Here is a 24,805-nt window from a genome sequence, read left to right as displayed (position 1 = left end):
GGGATATCACTAAATTTTGCTAAAAAACTTGATTTATTGTCTTAAATGCAACTTGCTAATTATTACTGCTAAAGTTGCTAAAGGGCGGAGAAATAAAGGACTGCTACAAATAGCATTAAAAAAATTGTTTCATCAAAAATATTCGAATAATCTATAACCACATTCCATTGAGAAAAATACGGTAAATAGTGAGTAATACTGGAATCTTAAACATGGTAAAATACGAGACATCGTCGATTGTGATCCAAAACGTTGCCAGAAATAGGCACAATTGTTATTAAAATTGCGGAAAAGCAATGAACCTGACAAATATCTGAGATGGATATTTATATTTTTTGCCATAGTCATCATAATATAATTTATATACATGTATAATAAAAACGCTTTGTATTCACTACTTTAGTAAACATTAAAAAGTCAAATAAAGTGGAAAAAAAACGGGACAAATTTATTCAAAAAAATCGAAGCAACCAAAATTACAGGAATGTCCGTAATACGGGACGGAAGTGGTCTGTCAATAATTTGTTTCAGTCATTTTGCTGATCCTTGGAATCAGAAGGGTTGAGAAACGCTGCCCTATGCAATTCCCCCCCCCCAAAAAAAAGGAAAAAAAAATCTCCAACTTCCATTTTTTTGCTTTTATGACATGTTTCCCCCACCAGCGAAGTGTGTCGTCACGTGACAAACTACAAATTTTCCAAGTCTGGGCATCGGCACCTATGGGAAGAGGTTGGAGTGACGGCATTTCGAGCCACATCCATCTCCCCCGCACGCATGAACCAGTTGCAATCACGTTTATCAACATCAACAACATCCATGCTTACTTACATCCCACCTGTATTTCGGACACCGAACGGCTAAAAAACGTCAACCCAGTCGAGAAACCTTGGACGTATACTTGCTTTATAAGGACCGAGATCCTCTTGGCTGGTGAATATCTAGAAAGTAGTCACATGACGACCGCCACCTATCCTCATTGGCCGAGATCCCGAAAAATAAAGTAACAATAAAAAAAAAATAAAAAAAACTCGTCAACCGAGTTTCACCGCAGAAAAAATGATCAGTTCAACAGTAAACTCCAGCCTGTGCAACTCGTTAGAGGTAGTAATTCGTTAAAGCCGTGCCGTTATATACCACACGTTGCTGTGTTTTTCTTCGCTCTCTCTTCTCGGGTGTGAGAATATTGCTATCATCTTTCAAAATAAAGAAAAAAAGTTGCGTCGCACACAACCGTACGACGCATCGCCGACGCCGCAAACATTCTATTTAGGTGCAGTTGCGGCTACCCCCCCCCCGCCCCCCTTGTTTTTCCCGTACTGTTTTCTTATTGTACCTTTTTTCGATTATTCACGTTTATTTACTGATAGCATCGGAAAAAGTGTTCGAAGTGTTATAAGCTGTGGACTATGTTTTATGAGACTACCCAAAATGTAGGACCTGGATGGCACAGATCATATAAGGTGAGTTACAATATTGAAATTTACGAATCATGATCATCAACTTATTTTCATGGGATTATAATTTTAAGTTCAGGACTTAATGTTCAACCACAAATGCCATATATATGTTACGGTAAACGTGATAAATTCGGTTAACCGACCAAAATGGCTGGTTATTGTGCATAATAACAGATAAAAATCCGTTTAATTATGCATAATAACCGATAAAATCCGGTAAATTATGCATAATATGACAGATTTATTACACTTACAGTAACATATATATTAGACATCCCTATCTATTCGAAACCTAAAAACTACAATATCTGCAATGTGCAAATGTTTTTCATAGCAGCACTTCAAAATGGTGATTATCTATTTTAATAATCACCTGAATTTTTACCTGCTGTTAAATAGTCGTACCACATTGACAAAGAAAGCGATATATAGTTGGTCACAGGTAAAATTTATCCTCGCCATATTTCAATAGCCAACGTCACTTATTCATCAATAATGTACGTATATATAATTTTTTTTTTTTTTTCGTGCCACAAACTTTTCCTTCTGAAAAGGTAAGTGAAATAATGTATACATTCCGTGTATTTTCTATATTTCAAATTGCAAAAATGTCAAATACATGTACATTCAACGATTGTGTAAGAAATACGATAGTTTGTTATCGCGTGCGATCTGTAAAACGGTTTTCCTTACAAGCATATGATGTTCCGTTGCAATGTCGTTTACTGTATTTTAACATAATAATTAATCAGAAACGCGCTTTTTTAACATTTAATATCACATATAATTAATATATGGTAATTAACGCAATATCTGAAAGACATTTAGAGATACGCAATAAAAAAATGTATTAAAGTTTGAATTGTCGTCAGTATAAATGGTAATTTCGGAAAACCGCTTTTTACACGGTATAAAATTAGTTTTCAACTACATGTAAATAATGTTAATTATTTTTCAACTGATTTTCATGAAATAATTTTTCTAACAATACAGTTTTTATTGTAAAAAAAATATCGGTTAATATCCATAATATTTTGATTAGGGCTGGAAATCGATTATAAAGTTTTTAACTATTAAAGTATTTTAATCGATTAATCGAATTTTGATCGATTATTTCAAATGCTAATCATTCATAGCAAACGAAGTATTGGTAACTAGTTAATATTAATTGGTACTATAAAAATATGTTCCATTAATTTCAAGCACCAATCAACTGAATGAATGTAAACAAATATATAAATTTTACTCGTAGATTAAGAAATGGAAGTTAACCCCCCCCCCCCCCCAAAGCCACTTAATATGCTGAGCATACTTGTGATATCTTGGAATTTCTTGATTTTATCTTTTCGGATTTATTAACTTGGATCAGTTATTATAGGTTAATCACTGATTTCGAAACTAATTTCGTTTCTCAGGCTGTTACTTTCCACCCTTGAAACTGCTCTCAAATGGTGCTGGTGGGGTCCGAGGAGCTGATGTTTTCCGAATAAGAAAAATGCTATTCCTGGTAGAGACAACAAACTTTGAACTTTTCTTCTAAAACTTCATCAAAACTCTATTTGAAACTGAAATCATCGCTAGTTTTCGTTGAATTGACTTGTCGAAATTGACTGACTTGACTTCATGTTGAGAAATTTGATCAAAATATTGAATCAAATATTTTTAAATATGGTCGCATATTCACATATCTTGAATGTTATGTATAGGAACATAATTTATAAGCCATCTAATCGGTTAAATTATAAACTTTTAACAAAAATTTCAATCGAATTTTGATCGGATTGATCGAGTCGATTAACTCAACTTAAACCTTTAACTAAACTAAACCTCTAGAAAAAAAACTTGTTGTTAAAAGTAAACTTCTAAGCAACTAAAACTTTCTAGCACTAATTTTGATATTTGTAAATATCTTAACTTAACGTCTTTGTTGTCAAGAATTAAGTACAAAAAAAGAAGAAAAATCTTAGGAAAAAAGGTTCGTTATCATTTCAAAATTGTATACAGTACAACATATTAATGGAATGTGAAAAAGGAAAGAGAAGAAACAGGTTTTATACATTTTTTTTTTTTTTTATGTCTTAATGGTTAACTATGACTATATCGTATCTGGCACAAGGAAATAACTTTCACACGGATACCTCTTTTATTTATTTATTGTGTGTTCTGAACATGACCGTTCGGGAAGAAAAGAAAACGTGCTGGTCAAAGAATCGAAAATAATAATAATAAAGTGAGTTACCTTTGGTCACGCAATGCAATCTGTATGTGAAATCAAGATTGCGTCACGACAAGTAGATGTTATAAATCAAGATTTAACGGGAACTACCTTATAATCTAGCCCTTCCAGTTTTGTTGAATGGGTAACAAGCAGTGAAAGCTCTTTTAGACTAAAAAAATGATGTGAATCCGTTTTGTTTCCTCGTAATAAAAATCATTAATAGTTTTTGTGTCCCAGTAAAAATAATACATTCTAGTTTTTTCTCTTCTAGTGATTGGGTATCACTGATTATTTTGTCCGATTTGAAAAGAAATCTTTCTGTCTTCTGGAACTGTTCTATATTCGGTATTTTTAATTATTTACGTCCACTGATACTAACCCTCTATGGCAGTGGTTCGCGACCTTTTTTGATTCGCGGAGCCCTTTTCGGTCTATAATTTCTATGGCGGAGCCCTGCTTGACTCGAGGAGCCCTTTTTGTGAACAGTTTTTATGGTAGAACCCTGTAAGCTTCTTTTTTTTATTATTTACTTATCAAATTTGCTCATTTATTTTATTTCCCTCGAGTGGCCGCGGAGCCCCTGGGAAGTGCACACGGAGCCCCAATGGCTCCACGGAGCACCGGTTTAGAACCGCTGCTCTATGGTTTATCACCATAAAAAAGTACTGAAATTTCTTTTTTTACAAAAAAAGCGGATATAAATTGATGTTGTTAGCATATTTTTAGTCAAACAATGCAACATCACAACAATTTAATTAATTTCAGTGGATTTTTAAATTAGCTAAAATGGTTAATTAAGGGTAAAACAGAGTTTGCCTTGATTTGAACGTTATTTATAAATAGATAAAATCGTTCTCAGCAAAGTTGAATAGTTTTTACTTCGAATTTTTTATTTCCAATTCCCTAAATTTGGTACGATTTTATGAATCCCTGAACACGTAAAATTTCAGCAGCTATCAAAAAAATGGGACTGACAAGGGGGAAATCAACTCTTTCTAGATAGAAAAGTATTCTACTTATATAAAAACCATATTTTGTACTGAAATTACTCTGGAAGATGTACTTTCTAAAATACCAAAAAAAAAAAAAAAATAGAAAAAAGAAATTGGTTTAATGGTTTTTTTTTTCGAACCATGTATTTGAAATTTCTTGAAATTTATCGAATAGTCTAGTAGGTTAGAGTTTTCATAAATAGATGTTTAGTACTTCTTTTGATAACTTATTTGATTTTGGACAAATTGGAATTTATTCCAGATGAAACATGTCATATCGTCGTAAGAGGTAACGCCAATATCCGTCTAGGTTGCTAGGAGCCACATGTGAATGTGGAAATCTAGTTGGATGGATGCCATGGGTTTCGTCGTGATTTGAGTTAGATTAAGCTGAATCTTGTTCGCAGCTGTGAAAGAAACTAAACAGAGCCAAAGAACTGAATGAAAAACGCGCATTAAAATATTCTGACACGCAAGACTTGGCAATGTTCCTCTTGTTCCTTGTAGATGTCTCACTCACTTCACCGCGCTCCTACCGAAATTACAAATGGTTGGGATGAGAGTGAGAGATGGAAGACTTTATTTTTTATGCTCTTTTTGAGGATTATCGTTCTTTGTGTTTGGACATTATCAGCTTATGTGATGATGAATTTATCATTTTTTGCCAAGATGCCGATATCTCTTCCTTTTAAACGTCAGATTTTCCCCTCATCACGATAGCTTTTATTTGTTGAAATGTATATTATTTAATGACGTGATTAATTTTGAAGCGTCACAAGATAGATGTCACAAATAAACGGAGACTTCACTTTGGTATGTTCGCTATATTTCCTTACTACGAATATTAAGAATAAAGTGCAGCGAATACTTGAGAAATGTTATTAAAAGTATGCGATGCAAAGATTAGACATTAAATTAATAAAATTTATACTAATGAAATAATGACGCGTAACTTGATGATACGAATGAACAAAAATTTTTTTCTATTGTAAAATGTCGTCTTAATTCAGGTGTTAATTACGTATAATATAGTTAAAACTTTTCGTTTATTAGGGAAAATATGTTTTTACAACGCTGTTTTATTTTATTATTTATTTATACACATCTCAACAGGCAATCATTGCCCAAAAACAGAGATGGATAAGTAATACGAAGAAGAGAAACATAATAAATACAAATGCGCAAAAGCAAATGAAAGGTGGTGATTAAAAATATAAATAACATGATACGGAAATTAATGATTAACCTATCAATGCATGAATTTTTTACTTTTTATTCAAAATTTACCATGTTTACCCATATTTTTTACCGAGTTCTTAATTTAAGATTTACGGTTGTTTCTTCGAATTAGAACACATAAAAGTGATTCGAAGGTTTTTAACAACTGGCTGTTGCGAAGATGAATTTTGAAAAGAGAGAAAATTCAACTGCCCTTGTGTGGAATCGAACCCACGTCCTTTCAGTTGAATTTTCTCTCTTTCCAAAATTCATCTTCGCAACAGCCAGTTGTTAAAAACCTTCGTATGTATAGCGGAGTGTGACGTCATCCTTTTAAAATAACAAATTATAGATTATGCCATCAGTTTCAAGATACATTGATGAATAAAATATGGTTCCTTGTTGTCATTGTTAAAATATTTGGTTGGAATCCTTCAACATAATCATTCATAAGGACAGACGAAATGAAATGTCGCTACAAACCGATATCGAGCTGTGTCTATGGAGACCAGAGTGATTTGGCTCCTCAGTAAAACTTCTTGGCACTTCTAGTCATAAAAGTTTTCATAAAAATAAAAAAATGGAACCAAAATTTTGTTTACATCTCAGTACAGATTTTAATTTATGCTGACGTCTAATTAGTCGCGAAAAAACAAAATGCGAAGCAAATCGAGAAACCCGAGAAGCTGTGTTCATGCATGCGTGAAATATAAAGTACAAGCCAACTTATTTTTGAGCTAAATTTAGTAGAACTTAACCCCTCAAGCCTGGAGGAGATTTAAATTAATTCCATCCCGTAGGTCGGAGGAGATTTAAATGAAATCGCTGGTTTTCGCAGATGTTTAGTAAAAAATTTATAAATTTTAAACTAATCATTAAATCAATTTGATATTTTTGATGTTTATGAAATAACGTCTTATCTATAATATTATATACAGTGAAACCCCTCGCTACGACAATAAATTTCTCTATAACGACATCTTTTTTTAGGATATTTCGAAACAGCTACAACCGCTTTTTTTTTTAATATTTCCCTCGTAAGCGTTTAACGTCGTCATTTGTTTGCATTCTTCTGAAGGTGTCTAATAACATCGATATTTTGCACTAAAGGATCGCCGTTAGCACTAAAAAAGTTATTGGTATTGCTACTTTTTCTGTGAGACACAAAAGTGCGAAGCAATAAACTTCTTTACAGTGACAATGCATCTCACTGAATTTTATTAATCAACTAATCAATTAAAGTTTTTTGCAGTGAATAAATACATAAAAGCACATTTCCTGGTGGTATTAAGAATGCCAACGTAAAAACGATGAAACAACAGCATAAATTTCATCTCGCGTAAGGACCATGTTGCCTGTAACGATAGTGTATCGTATCCTGTTCGATATAATAAGTTGCAGATAATACCTCTACAACGATATTTTTTCTTGGTCCGCAAAATATCGTTATAACCGGATTCCACTGTAGTATCATTTGTATTACCTAAAATTTATATATTTTCTTTGGTAAAATTGTTTTTTTTCTTCTACCACAAAAATCGGATTTCTTTCGATAATTTCGCATCATTGGAACACTCACAATGAAATATGATAAATGAAAATAGTATAATAGTTATGATTGCACAAAACCACATTATTATTCGTGGAATAATATAATGGATTAAAAAATAAATATATGAATTGGCCGCCACCGCGATATGAGTTAAGGGGTCAATGTAACTGTTAAAAGACGTATAAATCTTAATTACCATCGAAATAAATCTTTCCCCATGACCACAATTTCGGTTGATAATCTATTTATACTAATGTAGTGTGTGATAAGTATAATAGCAACCAATATTATTCTGTATCAACATGTTTATTGGTACTTTGTTGTGCGTTTTCAATTAGTAAATTGTAGTTTTATTTTCTGTAGTATATAGAATCATCGGTGTAATTCTGGTATCGAATAGTATATTGACTATTTCTTCTATTAATGATCATTATAGAAGTTACAAAGGTATCTAGAGCGTGCAATGTACTGCTATTATTTTTATATAGCAATCAGTAAGATTATGACAGTAGTTTTTCACGGATGAATCGGCAACTAAACACTCGTTAGCGGTGTGAAGTTTTTCTGGATTACGGATGCAATTATGTGGCGGGCGTCGAAAGAGGTTAGTGTGTTTGTCGCACCTTTCCGGATCATTCGTGCCGCTCATCGGACTACGCAAAATATGAAAAAGGACTACAGAATGTGTGTCGTTAGTAATGATAGCAGTAGTTAGTAATTTGCATTTCTATGCCGTGTACTTTTACCCTCTATGCTTCATTCCCCCCATACAAACGTATTAAACAATTTTTTCTACAAAAACGGATGTAAATTGGTGCTGTTAGCATATTTTTAATTTAACTATACATCAACACAACAATTTAATTGATTGCAATAGATTTTTTTCATTAGCTGAAATAGTTAATTAAGGATGAAATATACAGTTTTTCCTTGATTTTGATGTTATCTATAAACAGATTTGCTTCGCAAAGTTGAATAGTTTTTACCTTGAATTTTATTTGCAATTCCCCTCATTTTGGTGCGATTTTATAAAACTCTGAACATGTAAAATTTCAGAATCTCTCAAAAAAAATGACACCAACAAGGAATCAATTCTTTCTAGACAAAATGTATTGTACTTATATAGCCTCATTTTGTGTGTACTGAAATGACATTAAAAGATGTACTTTCTAAAATATCAAAAAAAAAACAAAATACAGAAAACAAATTGCTATAGTGGTTTTTTTGACCATGTATATTTTTCAAATATACACGGAACCATATAAGTTATAAAAATTAGTCAAAAAGCCTGTATTAATAGATATTGGTTGTAGGTTGATTAATATAATATAAATACAGTAAAAGTCTGACATAACAAGTGCAGCTTATAAGGAGAATCTCGCTATAATGGCTGATTGTTAAATAGCTAATGTTAAAAATACAAAACATATTCGGTTACAGCGAGTTAGAAATTGTAAATCTCTCGCTGTAACGTCAACAAAATTTTTAAAATGATCAGCTTTTCTAACTTTTCTTTAAGAGTTGAACTAGAAAGACGTATTTTTATCATCGCACATACCCCTTATAAACATTACTCAGAGGTACTTCTAACAAAGGACGGACTCGAAAAAAAAAGTAACATTTTATACCCCTTCATTTCATATCTCCCAGTGACGAAGAGACCACTGTCGCAGTCAGGACTTACTTAATCGTACCTTGCAGTTTAAAATCGCTTCCAAACGACTGAACAAATCATGCTAATAAAACTTTCCGATTGACAAATGAATGTTAACGAATCCATGAAACCTGCAGTGAGAGGATTTTAATTCTTCGGTCGATTGGCTAAATTGAAATGCTTGTTTTGAAAATACGAAATCCTATGCAAAAACGTCTTAGAGAATCAACTGCTTTGGGGCCAAAAATCAAATTAACGACTAAAGTGCTGTTCATTAGCTGATATTAGAACTAAATTATTTAAAAGGCGATTATATGAAACAGATATAGAGCAGGAGCGTTGAAAATTTCCTCCGTGATTGTGAGCTTTCGTTGTAACGATTTTTGCTGTAGTTAAAATCATAGCCGTAAACTTATATTGGGCCAATGAGCCAGTGCCCCCATCCTCAATACTTTCAATAAACTCACGCTTACGGGTAACAAACCATACCGTCTTTTTCAAAAACGAACATCATGTCTCTTAGAAATTTTAGAAATGATGGCTTATTTACCAAGAACGCTGGAAACTAACTTGTCTTTACTAGAAGCAGAATGAAAACGGAAAACTGAATCAAAAGCCACCAAAATTAAGTCCAACTCCTTTACTCTACTACTCCATTACTCCCTACTTTATCCACTCCTTTTTAGTAAAAGAAAAGGCAACCTATACTGTGCATAATATAAACATTGGGTCTATTACATACCGGACATGTCCGATCTATTGAAAAAACAATTTCGCAGATTCTAATGGTTAAATAAGAAAGTAAATCTAACTTCGCAATCAAGTGAAATAGAAAAAAAACTTTTACTTCAAAATGTTTTAGGGTTATTGTCAAATTATATCATCAGTTGCCACCAAGAAACGGGAAACAAGAAATAACAGCCCGTTAGAGTCATTTGAAATAAATGTGTGTGGTTACAGATACATTTAATCACCACCAAGCGATTAATCATCTTACAAGCAATTTACTGACTTAAAATACAACGTAAAACAAAGTGGAAATAAATAATTTGCTGTTGATGCCGTTTTATTCTTATTTGCGTCATCTCGAATTTCGTTCACTGACTTCACCGTAGTACAACTAGCCACACTGAAGCGTAATTCGACATGCAGATTCCACTTACGTTCGACTGGTCGTTATTACGTGTTTCCGAGTTTCTTGGTGTCGATTCCTTACCATTCTCTCTCATAAGTGACAACTACTCTACTACTTGCAACAACCCACTTCATGTCCGCAGGGGGTCTCAGTAATATTATCAACTCAGTCATAAGAAATTTTCAGACTTGTTCGGTTATCAACTTAGATTCCCTTTTTATTCCGTCATTAGAAGTACTACAATTAATTTTAATAGATTAAGCATTTAGGCTTTATTATGGATAGATCCAAGATTAAGAGTCGGAACTTCTCATTTATCTTAAAAATGGGGGGAATACAGACTTCATTTTTGAACTTGTTTATAGATGTTATTGTTTGACAACAAAAGCATTAAAAATTTGGTTTTCGACAGCACAAACTGCAAATATAGACAGGTTGGGAGAGTGTTTTTGGCTTGTGAAAGATTCTCGTTTACTGAGCTCAGTCGCCGCTATTTGAAGACTAAGCTGATGCAGCAAAATCTAGGAATTTCAGCAATGGTAGGCACCGCTTTCGGGGAAATCTTGCTGAGTGGATGATTCGAAAACTTCACGGCAGTTCTTTTCACAGTTCGAATCACCTCTTACTAAGAACCGAACCCCTTGTTAATCGTCCTGTCTACAACTGGTGCTGTAATAAATGTCGAATACTTCAATGCTATATAGTGCTATATATTATATAGTGCTCTTCGGACAAGATGAAAGAACAAGAGACAATCAAATCGTTCAAAATATTCCAATGAAAACATGTAAAAAAACTATATCGAGACTGAAGGTCTTTTGGACTATATTAGGCTCAGGCGGTAAGAATTTTTCAAGACGCTATATTAGATTATTAATTTTGTATTCCATCATCTTGTATACAATTATAAAATCCGATGAAATTCCTATAAGAAACTGATTCTATTGTCGTATTTCAAATGCATCAGGTTTCATTTCCTTAATATTGTTTCTGAGGAAATTTCGTTTGAGTCTTTGGTGAGGACTATAGTACAAAAAGGCAACAAGAGATGAAAAATTACAATACAAAGAGAAAAATGTAAAAAATTTTAATTTGTAATTGTAATTGTATAAAAATTGTCAAAAAATACAATCCAAGAGAACTAAGTATTTAGCGTACTTTTAAAATTATTCAAAACTGAAATGCGAAGATTGTTTGACTTAGATATCTAAACTACTAAAAGATCATCATAAAGATTTCGATGGAAACTATTTCTTATCTCTTCTTTTTTTTTGAGCAAGTGTAATTTTTTCTTTGGTTTTACGAACTCTTTTTCATAATCACGTTTTTAAAATCATCTAGTTCATTGGTTATCATTGAGTTTTCCATTTGTCCTGACCGACCTGGTAACATATTTTTTATAATTATCTGCTAACATATAGACAGCTAGCGACCAGTAATTACGATTCCTAACCTGTCTTGTAAAAGTTCAAAGACGGAATAAGTTGCTAAAGAAATTATATCTATTGCCTCTGATTTCTATAAACTCATTATAGAAAAATGAGTTCATAATATATTTCATCATCGATTTTCAAAATACGGCTTTGAAAGAATTCGCGATGGTTTATCAAAAATTGATATTACATGGATACGAAAAACTAATCAGAAATTTCATTCTAAGTAAATACATGTCATATTCAATTACTATCAGTCAAAAAAAATCATTTTCTTTCTAAATATGACTCTTTCGGTTTCGAAGCGTTTATAAAAAAAAACTTCTACGAAACACGCACGTTGAAATGTCATTTCTATGAGAATGTGACAGCGTGATCTTCATATTTTTAATTGATTGTTCTGTCATGTCGGAAAAGAGGTTGCAGCGCGCTCTGGCAAAAATTTGGCAGCTTGATCCCACGGCAATTCTTTTTTTTTTTCTTGACGATCTGATATTTTCAGTTCGTTAGTGATGTGTGTGTGTGGTTGCGAACCTTGGCAATGAGCCGCCATTTGGCATAACCTTAACGAAAGTGCTGGAGAATGTCTTATTTTTGTGTTCTGCAACGTTCCAGTGGAGCATCTCCTACAGTTGACGTATCCATACGCAGAAAAAAACCCTTAAATTAGTATTTCAGTCAGAAAATTATGCAACTTTTTACTGTTGGTATCTGTATATCCTTTATTGAATACAGTCAATGTTGATGTGGGTCACTCATCGAGCATACGTTTCATCTCGTAAGAATCGGGAGCACCAATATTATATTATTTATAAAATTATAATTGTTATTTATTTTATTTTTTCTTTCTTGCATTCCATGCTTATTGCAATAAAAGTTATCGCTAGCGCAATATCTATTATAAACACTCAATTTTAGGAAAATAGAAGATACCAATAATAACAATCTCAGATTGTCTTAAGGTAATAAATCCGTGATTTTTTCCTTAGCCAAGATGTATCGTAAAAAAAGATATCATCTGCATTCATGAGGTATGTACCCAAATATTTTGCCATTGTTTTCGATGCAGAAAAGGATCAGAAATACCCTTTTCCTGACTGTGGAATATCCCAAAATTAAATGCTATTAAAGCAATAAATGAAGATTGGCTGTCAGATAAGTATACATTCAGACGTAGGTAATTAAAATTGTTATTTAAATCCTCGCAATAAAACGATGCTCTCTATAAAAAATAGTATAATAAATGTATAATTGTGATCGAGTTAATTAAAAATGGCAAAACTCATGAAGGTCATCGTTGCTATAGACCTACAATTGCTCCAGGTTCATTTTTCTTGCGGCAGACATAATCGTATAATCGTTCTCTAGGTTGGGCTTCCCTGATGAATGTAACCTTCTTGGAATTAAAGGATATAACAAAATAGGTTAAAATAATTACTACAGTGCTTGTCTCGGTTTATTCTCACTACAGAAAATTCATGGATTTAACGCGCTGTAAAGCTCTTATTGCTGTGATCTAAATTTGGTAGATAATAATAGCTGTGAGTAATGAATCGATCAGTTTCATTTTTTGATGCAAAGCAGAATGCAAAATGTCTGAAAAATATGGCGTAAGGGAGTAGGATTTCTTACATTTTACTTTCTTTCTTGTATACTGCGTGTCAAATCTTATACATCATCAGCTTAAGTGTTGCTAGAGGTTGGATATGCAATTATCTTTCTCTCTTATTTTGTGTATATATATATATACATTTCTTTTTTTAACTCTAAGTTATCTCCATTAACTTCGACTAATGGACCACATGCACCTGTAAAATTCACTGTTGCATAATTTTCCGAGATACTTTACTTCGTCAACTTATCCACAATGCATTATTGTAATGATATAATTGTCCTTGGGCAACAGGCCAATCAGAGTAGATGTTGACGGAGAGTTCCACACCGGCAACTGAGGAATTTACGTTACGATCCCACGCATTAGCATCCTCACATCACAATGACGCTAACGATGTTCGAAATGTTTTCATAACAGACACTGCTCGGTTTGTTAGACATTTTCACAACAGACGTTGAAATTCTATACGTAATGTTCTCCTCAGTTTCGAGTAATCACCGGATATTGTTTTCAAGTGAATCCTTGTAAGGTGGCATAACTTTCTAAAATTTTAGGAACTGGCTGCAGAAATTTTTCAAATAGGTTTAAATACGTACGCAAAACTGTATAAAATTTAATAAAAAGTTTTTTATTTTTATAGCCAGCGGTATATTGTATTCAACCGTTTAATTGGCAGGCATTGGAATATTCAGAGGAGAAAAGTTTTGGGAGGTTATATCAAGAAAATGAGGTACCCTGGATGCTATTACAAGACAAAAAAAAAATTATTATCAATATGTAAAAAATAAGGGATGTAGCACTTCAGGGAACACACTGTATTTATACGATTTACGTAGATTTGAATGGCATAAAAATGTCATTTACTGTTTCCAACTTACTTTCCTATCATTGTTGAAGAATGCGATAAGAAATACTGTATGTCTCCTCTGCACATAGTATTTCTCTCCAAACTGCAAAGGTCAAAAATCGTTCTTGTTTTGCTTGTCAAGAAATAGGAGACATGAGTACATTTGAGCCATTCTGTTGGTAATTATAAAAACTTCATGAACAGCTTACAAGTAAAAATTGAACGTTTAGGAGTTGATTAGAAGCATCAATGCCGAAACGAGATCAAAATATACAATTCCTTCATTTGAAAAATATACGAAACTCATGTTGCTCAAGAGCAACACTGCCAAACAAAGGGTCAAGTGGTTTTTTGAATGAGAAGTACAAAATTTGTAACGATTTGCCTCACTCAGACATTTCACCAACCAGAAAACCTGCCTTCATGATCATGGTTTCACTCACAAATCATTCCATCTGTCGGAAAGTAAGAGTAGGATATAAATATACTGTATATGTATATCTGATCATATGAGGAGGTCAGCTGCCGGATATGCAATGCCATCATTCGTCCACCGACCCTCTATCAGTATCTTGTGTAAAAATATCAATTTTCTTTCGCTTGCCAGTTTTCGATGGCAGGAAAAACCAGTTCGAGATCAAGATGGACGAACCTCAAAATTTATTCAGGTGTGGCACTAATTAACACGCGTTCGTGCGATGTACGTAATACCTTACGTAGAATGATCTCATTTCTCTTTCGCCTCTTTTAGTTACGGAGAGATCAAGTTTTTGGATCTAGTAGCTTGACCACCCAAAAAGGAAAATCGAACTCATATAAGAATCCTGTAACTAAAGGCTTCGCCGTCGGGATGAAAAAGAAAAGCGGAAACATGGCTTCAGGCAAACGAATAGCCCTGCGGTGACTGTCTGCAGTCATTTGACTCTGTGAGTCATCAGGTGTATAATGTGTCACCGCGACATGCTCGCCTTCGCATGCATAGTATCGTTAAATAGAAGAAAACAAAAATGACTCTGTATCTACTTTGCGAAATGCCACATAATAATTTATTGAGCTGTCACACCGCACCAACGAGTCAAACCACTGTTTATCGAAGTTACCGTAAAATAGTTTAGCGTAGGTATATGCACGTCTATACAAAATCCGCTTCTGCGTGTCACGTGGATTTAGCCAGGGGTTGCAAAATTAACGATGGAGTGCTACAATATGACTTATTTAAAGCGAGTTGTATTTATGAATTACGAGAGGACCCTTGTTTTCATGATTTAGACAATAAGAAAATTTAATTCCTTAAATTTTATTAATTATTAAAATTCAAAAGTTGAGAGACAATTTATAGATTTTTCTAGCTTATAGAATTGAAGAGGAGGAATGTTTTCAAGTAAAAATATTATTTATAATATTTGCAGAGAAGTAAACTATTTGGTTTTCTGGTTCCGTTATGAAGGTTTAGTATTGGGGAAAAACAAGAATAACAAATTCAATCGCCGTTAGCGATCAGCATACAATTATTGAACACGGCAGAATTAAACCGGAACTCAATCAACGATAGCGTCGTACAATAGCGGACAAAAAGCAATCAAGCTTTTACAAGTTGGTAATGACTGTTGAGATATTATCTACAATATATCTCAAAGTATTTTATGTAATCCTTTAAAAGGCATAACAGAAATCACTAAATTCCCTGTAAAATTCCATATCTTTTTTTTAATAAAGTAGGTTTTCTTTCGATTTTTTTCAGCAGGTGCAAAATAAAAGGGGTGAGAAAATGTGTTCTTTTGAGAAATCAGCTTCATAAAATATCTGAATTAAAATAAAAGACTTTCAAGAAAACGAGACATCTCGTCACTGCCGATGAGAGGGTTAAAGGCAAATGGTTTCATACGTTCATCAACTTTGACTGATTCCGTGTTACTTACATCATACCAATCAACGTAATAACTGATTATTTTGAAAATATAATTCTCAAGAAAAAACCATTTTATCACGTATTATAGTTTTGTAAAGTTCAAGTAAATACAAATACAAATGCAACGCCACAACAGGCAAAATGCCCAACGAGGTGGCTGAGAAAAAGATGCCCATAAAAATGTGGATGCAAAAATATAGCAACCCAATTAAAACGTCCAATAGACCCAATAGAAAAGTCCGAGGATGACGTCACTCTCCGCTATCCATACGCATCAGCCAGCTGTTAAAAACCTTTGGATTAGAAAAGTGTTCGTTAAAACGGGATTCGACTGTCATAGATTGCGGTAAAATTCGATTGATACACGTATTGTCTCTTCAAACTACTTATTAGAATCTTCTCTCATCAAATTTGAAAAAGTCCGCAATCGGGTAATGACGTTTCTTATATACGTATTTACTAGGATATATAACTATTAATCACATACGCACACATAGATAGTGTTATCCGAAAAAATAATTTTGAAGAGTAATTTCACTCCTCTCCAAAATTTCAAGGGTTAGTTTTGTAAAACGAGGGGTATTTTCTCATGTAAAAACGGAGAAATAACTCTATTAAAAAAAACCGTAAAATTTGAATAAGTATTTTCTCTCTTCGACGAAATTTGGAGGAGAAAAATTGAATTTTGATCAGTGAATCAAGCATCTAGATGAGTATTGGCAAACACTGCATACAGATATGTTCACGTGTCATGCCAAAATACATTCTGATGCAGGCAAATCCATGGAAATTACAACATGCTGCAGGGATATAAATAGAACAGCACGATCACATAAAATACCAAATGAATTTTCAACATCCATAAAGAGCGATATCCTGGAGCGCTTCGAAATCGTGAACCACAGTTATTTAGAATTTCATCACCGGCAGCAACTATCAAATGACTGTTTCTATTATAATATGGTAAAAGAAAGAAGAGTGATCGACTAGTAAAAAAAAACAAAAAAAAAACACGTTTTTGTAGTTTTCTATGTTTTTCCTAGTTATGCTGCAATTCAATTTCCTGCGCACTTCACTTTTTTTACCTCGTTCTGATGTACCAAACCACAAAAATAAAAAAAGCCGCCCGTCACACAGTCGAGGTGGTCTCTCATCGAATGGAATGATCCTTGCGCAAGGACTTTCTAAGGACGACCTTAAACATGTTATACGAGGAAGGGAAAAATAAGGCGGCATAAACTTGTTTTGGAATTTTCCTCTCTTTTTCTTTATTTTTTCCTATTTTATGTCAGTTATATATACGTATGTACATATATATATATATATATATATATATATATATATATATATATATATATATATATACTTGTCTTTTTTCCCCTCCACAAAAAAAAGTCCTATTTATTTCTTTTGATAAAATACCAACCTGTCACGTTTTATGGTGCAACGTGTGTGAATCTGACACGAACTGATTGCTTATTGAAGTAGAAAATAATAAAGAAAAAAACCGTAGTAAATTACAAACGGGATATTAAATAGTACCGATGCACTCTCAAGAAAACATAGTTAAGTTTCAAATTTGCAAATATGTTTTCTTGGAAATACAGGGTGATTATAAAAAAACTATCCCGACATATGGGCCCCTAACTATCATACCATTCACAGAAACTGAATGAAATTTTGGCCTAAGGTATTTTGATGTATGCGCTCAAGAATGATATGGAAAACAACAGTGTCACTCTAACAGTTACGGTTACAGTGAGAAAATTTCGAAAATATCAAATGGCAACACCAAGTTTTTTGTATTGGAATGTGATCTCGATTGTGAAAAACTCTAAATAGCGTTCGAACGGCAACTGTAGCATGAAAATCACCGGCGGTAGATAGGCTAAAAGTGAGGACAACCAATAAGGACAGAGAAGCAGCATAAAATAAAGCATTTTATTGTGTTTCACAAATTTTCCACATGACCTTGTGGAGGACTAATCAGGCTGGGATCGAAGAAACGGTGTGACGAATGAAACGAACATTAATGCTCTGGTGCACGGCAAAGTCCTTTTTACTTTTCCCTTGCCTAGCTCCGGGGATTTTCGTGCTACAGGTGCCATTCCAACGCTATTTAGTGTTTTTCAGTATGGAGATCGCATTCCAATACAAAAAACTTGGTGTTGCTATTTGATATGTTCTCACTGTAACCGTAACTGTTAGAGTGACACTGTTGTTTTCCATATCATTCTTGAGCGCATACCTCAAAATACCTTATGCCAAAATTTCATTCAGTTTCTGTGAATGGTATGATAGTTAGGGGCCCATATGTCGGGATAGCTTTTTTATAATCACCCCGTATATATACAGGGTTATAGCGAGAAATAAGTTTTCCCACTTTAAAGAGTTTTGGGGTGCGTTCTATACTGCTCCAAATGAAACAACATTTGTACTACAGGTAGTTCAAATGATGCGCTTGTCATTTATGGTTGACGCCGCTTATTAGACTCACAGATAATGTTATCATTAGGGAATTGTTATCACTTTCGCAAAGAACAGTACGGATCAATATCATAACATAGGGAAAAATTCACTTATAGTTATTGGGACTTCAGATAATGTTATTAATTTTTTTCCCATCGAGAGTTTTATTTTGCGCATTCTGTAGATAAGTTTAACAAAACTTATTTCCCCCCCCCCCCACGTAAGTTATCGCTATCAGGATGCAAGGCTATGTAAGATGCCGCTAGAAGGTGTTCTCTCCTTCCCCTTGTTGAGAAGCAATTCGTGATATACATTAAACAGTTCCATTCTAACGCCTTACAATGGCTGAATAACAAAAATGCAGGATTTTAGCGCAAAGGTGAAAAAAAAGTTCCGATTCAGAATAGTATATAAAAAATGAAACGATTTTGAACATTTTGCAACCAGTTGTGTGGGAAAGAAAAACAAAGTTGTTCCGTTTTACCAATACCCGTTTACCATTTGACCAAACTGGATGTATGGTCACTGTAATTGCAAACGGGACTTTTTTCAGATATAGTTATTATTCGGTTATGGTTATCATCCCGAGTCCCGATGTGATCACATTAAGCGGCGTGGACTGTAATAAATAAAAAAAGTAGTACAAAAAATATGCTTCAACTGAAACACACATGCACCTCGTCCATATTCGTCTGCGGAACTTCTAACGAATTGGTACATGTTGGAATGTGCGTGTCCGTGTTGTGAACCTAACGTGAAGCTTGTTTCTGTGTAATGCTTATTATAGTGCTGCCATCTGCTACCTATTTTTCGAACTATGAGTGAAGTGTCATGATTGAAGATTTACTGTTACAGGCCGGTTGCTCTCTGTAGCGAGACATTTTAACGAGGGAGATCAGCACAAAAAATTTGCTGGAGCACACATTTAAATATTGAATATGTAGCACTAAAACTGCTCAATATGCCCACCCCCTTCATTTCGAACAATGTGCTTTAATCGCGCAGGACAGCATCCGGCACCATGCTCTGGATGCTCTGGCAGACTCACTACGTTCAGATGTGCAAAATATCGTTTTGCGATTAGAACACATTATTCGAAATGAAGGGGATCATATTGAGCAGTTTTAGTACTACGTATTAAACATTTATATGAGTAAGCATATTCAATATTTATGTTCGTGCTCCAGCGCCACTTATCGACGGATTTTTTATTACTTTTTTTATTTAATGTAATTTAAACAAGCGCATTGTTCTGTAGTACTAATTTGGTGTCATTTGCAACAGTAGAGCGCACTCCAGAGCTCTCTGAAATGGAAACTTATTTTTCGCTAACTCTAAATGTGACCCAGTTATCTAGAATACATCAGAGGTGCTCTACCTTTTCTAAGTGATTTGATAACTTGTTACGGACCACAACGAAAATGGCATGATAATTTAAAAAAAATAATTCATTTTTATGATTTTCCGTTGGACTTTGATGTGGTCCAGAGGCTCGAACTACAATGGAAGGTCCCCAGTGAATAAAAAAATTAGGGTGGAGAAATTCGGAAGAATTGCTCTTTTGGGATCACTTCAATAAAGGTTTTTGTTTAAACTGAATCTTTAAATTTAGTTGAAGACAGAAATAGGATACACAAAGAGAAATTCCCTTCTCACACCCCCTCCTAGCTATGTTGTCCTTGAAGCTCCCAATCAGGATACCCACTGTGCAATCAAAATCACAAGACCGAGTGAGTGACACTCGTATTAACACTGACTGCGTTGAATTTCACAAGGAATTCGGTTTCACGTTTATGTCACGTGGGCCGTACAGGATAAATCCAACGGCAACATTTGGCCAGTGGGGGTGATAGGTTAAGCATGTATGGTTAAGTGTGTATATATTGTTTATAATTTGTGTTAATTGCAGTTTTAATTGGGTTGCTGTTTTTTTTTTTCAAATATATGACATCCATATTTTTATGGGCATCTTTTTATCAACCACCTCGTTGGGCATTTTGCCTGTTGTGGCGTTGTATTTGTATTTGTATTTGTATTAAGATCTTTGGGATGCATCTGCTTCTTGTTGACCTATTTCTTGGGATATGACAGGAATGAATCTGTCTCATATCGATTCTTCGGTATCTGTAACTATTAGGTATATGACAGAGATTCTTTTGCCTCGTGTATCGATCATATGGTTTCTCTAGATCTTAGTTTCCTAAACCTCTACCTCTCAGAAGAAAAACTTTCTTATCACCCTTCTTCCTGAGTGATACTATAGGATCCTATTTTCCCCTCAAGGGGCGAAATCACCCACATTGGGAAACACTGCTTGGAAATGTGACAGGATTCAAGATGCATCTGACTCATGTGTTGTCCCTTCAGTTTCTCAAGATCCCAAGATTTATAACAGGAGTGCATCTGCATCCTATTTTCGGTCTTGAATGATTTTTATAGTCGACAAAAATGGTTTTTTTTTTTTTGAAAATTAATATTTTTGTATATCTTGATATATTGACATTTTAAATATATAATCTAAAATTATATCAATTTTATTTTTCAGCCTGCTCACTACGAAGACATGAGTTGGTCCCCGTCTTCTAAGCATTTTCGTTCACCAGAAGGAAGCCCTCAAAGCTACCGGAGAATAAATCGCCCTGAAGATTCTGATCTGAACACTGAAGAAGAGCGTTTCTTTTCTGACAGAAGAAGTCCTACATTCACGAGCAAAATCTTCCGAGATGTTTGGACCGATCCAGGGAGCTCAAATCACCGTTTCACCGACAGACCGAGGCTTTTCAAACGCGTGTTCAAACCTAGCAACTGGGAAGAAGATGATGATTTTGAACGGACAAGATCAGCAGTTCGTCAAATGGCGAGAGATTTTGATCCGGATTTCGATTCCTGTAGGATGAAGAGAGATTTCGACACTGATTTTCATCACAGAGAGCGGGATCTCAAATCAAATATTGAAGAAGAATTCGAAAAAGCTGCAGGTAGAGTTCATCATATACCAATTATGGTGGAGCGCCGGATGGATCAAATGAGATCGAGATTTGACCATCATTCCCCAACACGTGACTCAAATTATGGTCATGAAGATGACGAGGACTGGCAAGGACCTCAAGTACAGAGACTTAAGAAAAATTTTGAAACCGATAATGATTTTGCAACTCTAGGTCGGCATCGGGGTTTTAGAGGTGACTCGAACAAGGCCCGTTCTTACACCAGCCCCATTCCTTCTAAATGGGATCCTGATAGCGTTCACACCCTTCCCACTCGGAGAAGCAGTAAAGGTTATAAAATTTACGACGATACACAGCAAGCACCACCAAAATCCGTGTTTAGATCGTATTCTGAGACACACGAAGATATTCCTAAGCAGCAACAGCAGCATGCCGCTGCTTTCCGATCGCATTCGGATGGTCATTGTCCGAAAACTACTTATGTAACCAAAATATCTGTGAATCTGCCAACGTCTTCAGAGGACAAAAATCATTGCCCGAATGGGGACATTAACGAAGAAGTAGAGAGGAACGATTTACCGGAAAACGTTGACGACAGCAGTGACAACTGTTGGGACTCGCATAAAAGCAGACAAAGGACTCGTTGCGCTAAATCAGAAAACACTTGTCCATCCAATAACTCCCAAAGTTCCCAAACCGATTGCTCACAGCAACTAAATGATCCTGAACACGAAGTTCAAAATAAAAAACCTGAAGAAAAAGTCCCAAAAGAAAGCAAACGTACTTCACTCCAGCAAATTGCTGCGGTACTTCAGAACGTCGACGACCTTCTGGTGCACGTCGAAGGATACAGTGGTACCGGAAGGGATAAACAGTTTCGTTTCTTGGACGAGATGCTTACACGTTGCATGCTGCGTTTAGATGACGTAGACACAGAAGGTCGCGAGGATATCAGGAGTGCTCGCAAGGCTGCCGTTATGCAAGTACAATCATGCATTGAGAAACTGGAATCGAAAGCTGACGAAAGTGAACGGCGCAAGGCTAATAAAACTTCGGAGATAAACCTTGAATCAAGTGAAGTAACTGAGGATTCTGCTAGCAAAAATGATGAAGTTGAAAACGATGGTGATGAGCAAAAGCCTAATAATGTAACTGAGAAAGATGAAGGAGACCAGAAATCCCATTCCTCTGAGGAGGACGAGCAAACTCGATTATAGCTTCACTGCATGAAAAGTTCGTAGGTAAAGGTTATGCTCGTGTATAAAATGGCGATATAACACAATTCAGTTAATATGTCTAAGACGATGAATGTTGAATTTGATAGAAAAACCATAAAATGAGTTCTAAGATGTAACAACTGGAATAGAAAAAAAGAAGCAATAAATGTTATGAGAAATGACCATTCCTTTATTGTTGAAATCTTACAGTGTTCAAATGGCACTGCTGGCTTTGAATAATAACTATCAGTTGAAAATCTTTACCCACATTTTTCGAGAAAGGAAAGGAAATACTATTTTCCCTGCATAATTTTCCCTTTATTCAACTGTTTCATATTTTTACCCTGAGCTTGTCTAGCAAAATTAACTGAGATGAATGATTTTGAAAAGTGAATTCAATCCATCTGGTATGGAATACAACGAGCTGTGGATGACAATTTTTTGTGAACCGAACCATTACTTGTATTTATTCAAAAGGTTCGGTATGAACTTTGCCTATTGATCAAAAAACGTCTCAAACTTTTGAACTTAATCATTTCGTCTTGAGAAAAAAATATTCACATTCTTATATACCGTTGCTAAACAACTATGTGCAATACAGATTAAGAAAATTTTCAGCAGAGCTGATTACGACCTAAGTTATATGTGGAAGTTTTCTACAAAGCTTTAAATCCTTATTTTTTTTCCTGAATTTTTAAGTTTTGTTTTTGTATAAAGTATTAATAAGAATTTCAATGTAAAAAAAGTAACAAATGGGTGTGCTTAATCTGTTAGAAGTTGAACTAATTTCAAACACGACGAAATATATCTATAATACAGCGTGTACAATTTAAAAAGAAAATTCTACGATTGTTTTTAGGCTCAATTATTTTCTTTTGCTTTTGCGAACATCTTATCTGAGTGGCGTTTTCATGCATCCATACTGCGTGTGATTTGATGTTTCGAAAAATTTTCAGTTAATGTTGATACTTTTCTTTTTTTCATCATGTTTGTACTGATTGAACACTTGTTTTAAGTCATTGAACTGTTTACGTTAACTTGAGCTTCTCTTTACTACTTTCTCTTATACTACAACACCAACTCTGGCCATATCGCTACATTGCAATTTACTGCCATTAATGAAATGAGTTGGAAATAAAGGCGATGTCTATCGGTGATCGAAAATATCTTATCTATATCCTCCCTCGGGTTTGAACCTGAGACCGTGACAGCAACCTTGACTGTGGTAGACGAGCATCTTACCACCACGTCAGTCGGGCGCTACCTCTTTTCATATACTGACGAAATTTCTTACTCATTCAAGTATTATAAACACTTGCTGCTTTGATTACATACTGATTACGTACTCGAAACGTAATATCACTTCACCTTGACAAAAGTATTAGGGTATCAGAACGGAAGAAAGCAGAATTCTTGTATTTTTACCATAGGTTATGTATTGAACAACGTTACTGCGGTTTCGATGAGCTCTGAAACTGTTTGCATCTTCCCCAGTGGACTTTCTAGAAAGTTATTTTTAACATTAAAGAAGGGAAAACATACTAGTTCTTCAAAGGTTGATGGTGGTTCATTTTTGAGCTTCTACACTGAAATGCCGCCTTCTAATTTTTTTTCCCGAAAAAGCACTAAAAAAATAAAACCCACTCACGCAGCTTAAAAGCTTAAACAGGGTCAGAAGTTGATATGTTAGAGGGGTAAATCGGATATTTTTACCACAAGACACACACTCTCTCTCTCTCTCTGCTCTTAACCATGTCCCACTATCTCAATGTAAAGAATTATTGTTTGCTTTTTTGGATCTCACTTAACTTGTTCGGTGTATTCACCATGCTTATAATCCATGCATCCATGAACCCAAATAAAGAAAAAATATTCACCCACAGAGAGTCAGTCTTTTTTTCGTTTATAACATTTGCCAGCATTCAATCAGTACATTATGTCGCGCTTTTCACGTGAATTTACATTTATCATGAATTTTTCTACGCTTTTTGTTTTTGTTAAAATACGTTCTAGATGTATTATGGTGCATAGGTTTTGAGAGCTCGGTTTCCATTTTAGTAAGTATGTATATATGCAATTATTGTGTAATTATATATGAACTAATCCGTGTAATATTTTATTGCAATAAAAAAATTTTTTTT

The 24,805-nt window shown here is 34.4% G+C and overlaps 1 protein-coding gene across 3 annotated transcripts; it reads left to right on the top strand.

The window, feature by feature from the left end:
* Window positions 1–1,043: 1,043 nt before the first annotated feature.
* Window positions 1,044–24,805, top strand: LOC149065794 (uncharacterized). Of its 3 annotated transcripts, none has more exons than XM_089253610.1 (2): window positions 1,044–1,460; window positions 21,045–24,805. In XM_089253610.1, the coding sequence occupies exons 1-2, from the start codon at window positions 1,407–1,409 to the stop codon at window positions 22,662–22,664; spliced, it is 1,674 nt and encodes a 557-aa protein (XP_089109736.1). In that variant the 5' UTR covers window positions 1,044–1,406; the 3' UTR covers window positions 22,665–24,805. The 3 variants fall into 3 exon arrangements, with proteins under 3 accessions (XP_089109736.1, XP_089109737.1, XP_089109738.1); XM_089253611.1 differs by lacking the exon at window positions 1,044–1,460 and adding an exon at window positions 5,117–5,480; XM_089253612.1 differs by lacking the exon at window positions 1,044–1,460 and adding an exon at window positions 10,848–11,067.

The sequence above is a fragment of the Pholcus phalangioides genome, unplaced genomic scaffold (assembly GCF_987345545.1).
Source record: "Pholcus phalangioides strain wild (caught in Gottingen) unplaced genomic scaffold, Ppha-v1.0 ptg000039l_1, whole genome shotgun sequence".
In the NCBI taxonomy this organism is placed as follows: Eukaryota; Metazoa; Arthropoda; class Arachnida; order Araneae; family Pholcidae; genus Pholcus; species Pholcus phalangioides.
Note: the sequence above shows the minus strand (reverse complement) of the source record. Positions and strands in the feature narration are given on the sequence as shown.

What these genes read in the sequence shown, in the direction of transcription:
- LOC149065794 (XM_089253610.1), top strand. Translation starts at nt 1,407, where the DNA reads ATGTTTTATGAGACTACCCAAAATGTAGGACCTGGATGGCACAGATCA. An exon ending in GATGGCACAGATCATATAAG is followed by an intron (nt 1,461 to 21,044) that starts GTGAGTTACAAT and finishes TTTATTTTTCAG; the next exon opens with CCTGCTCACTACGAAGACAT.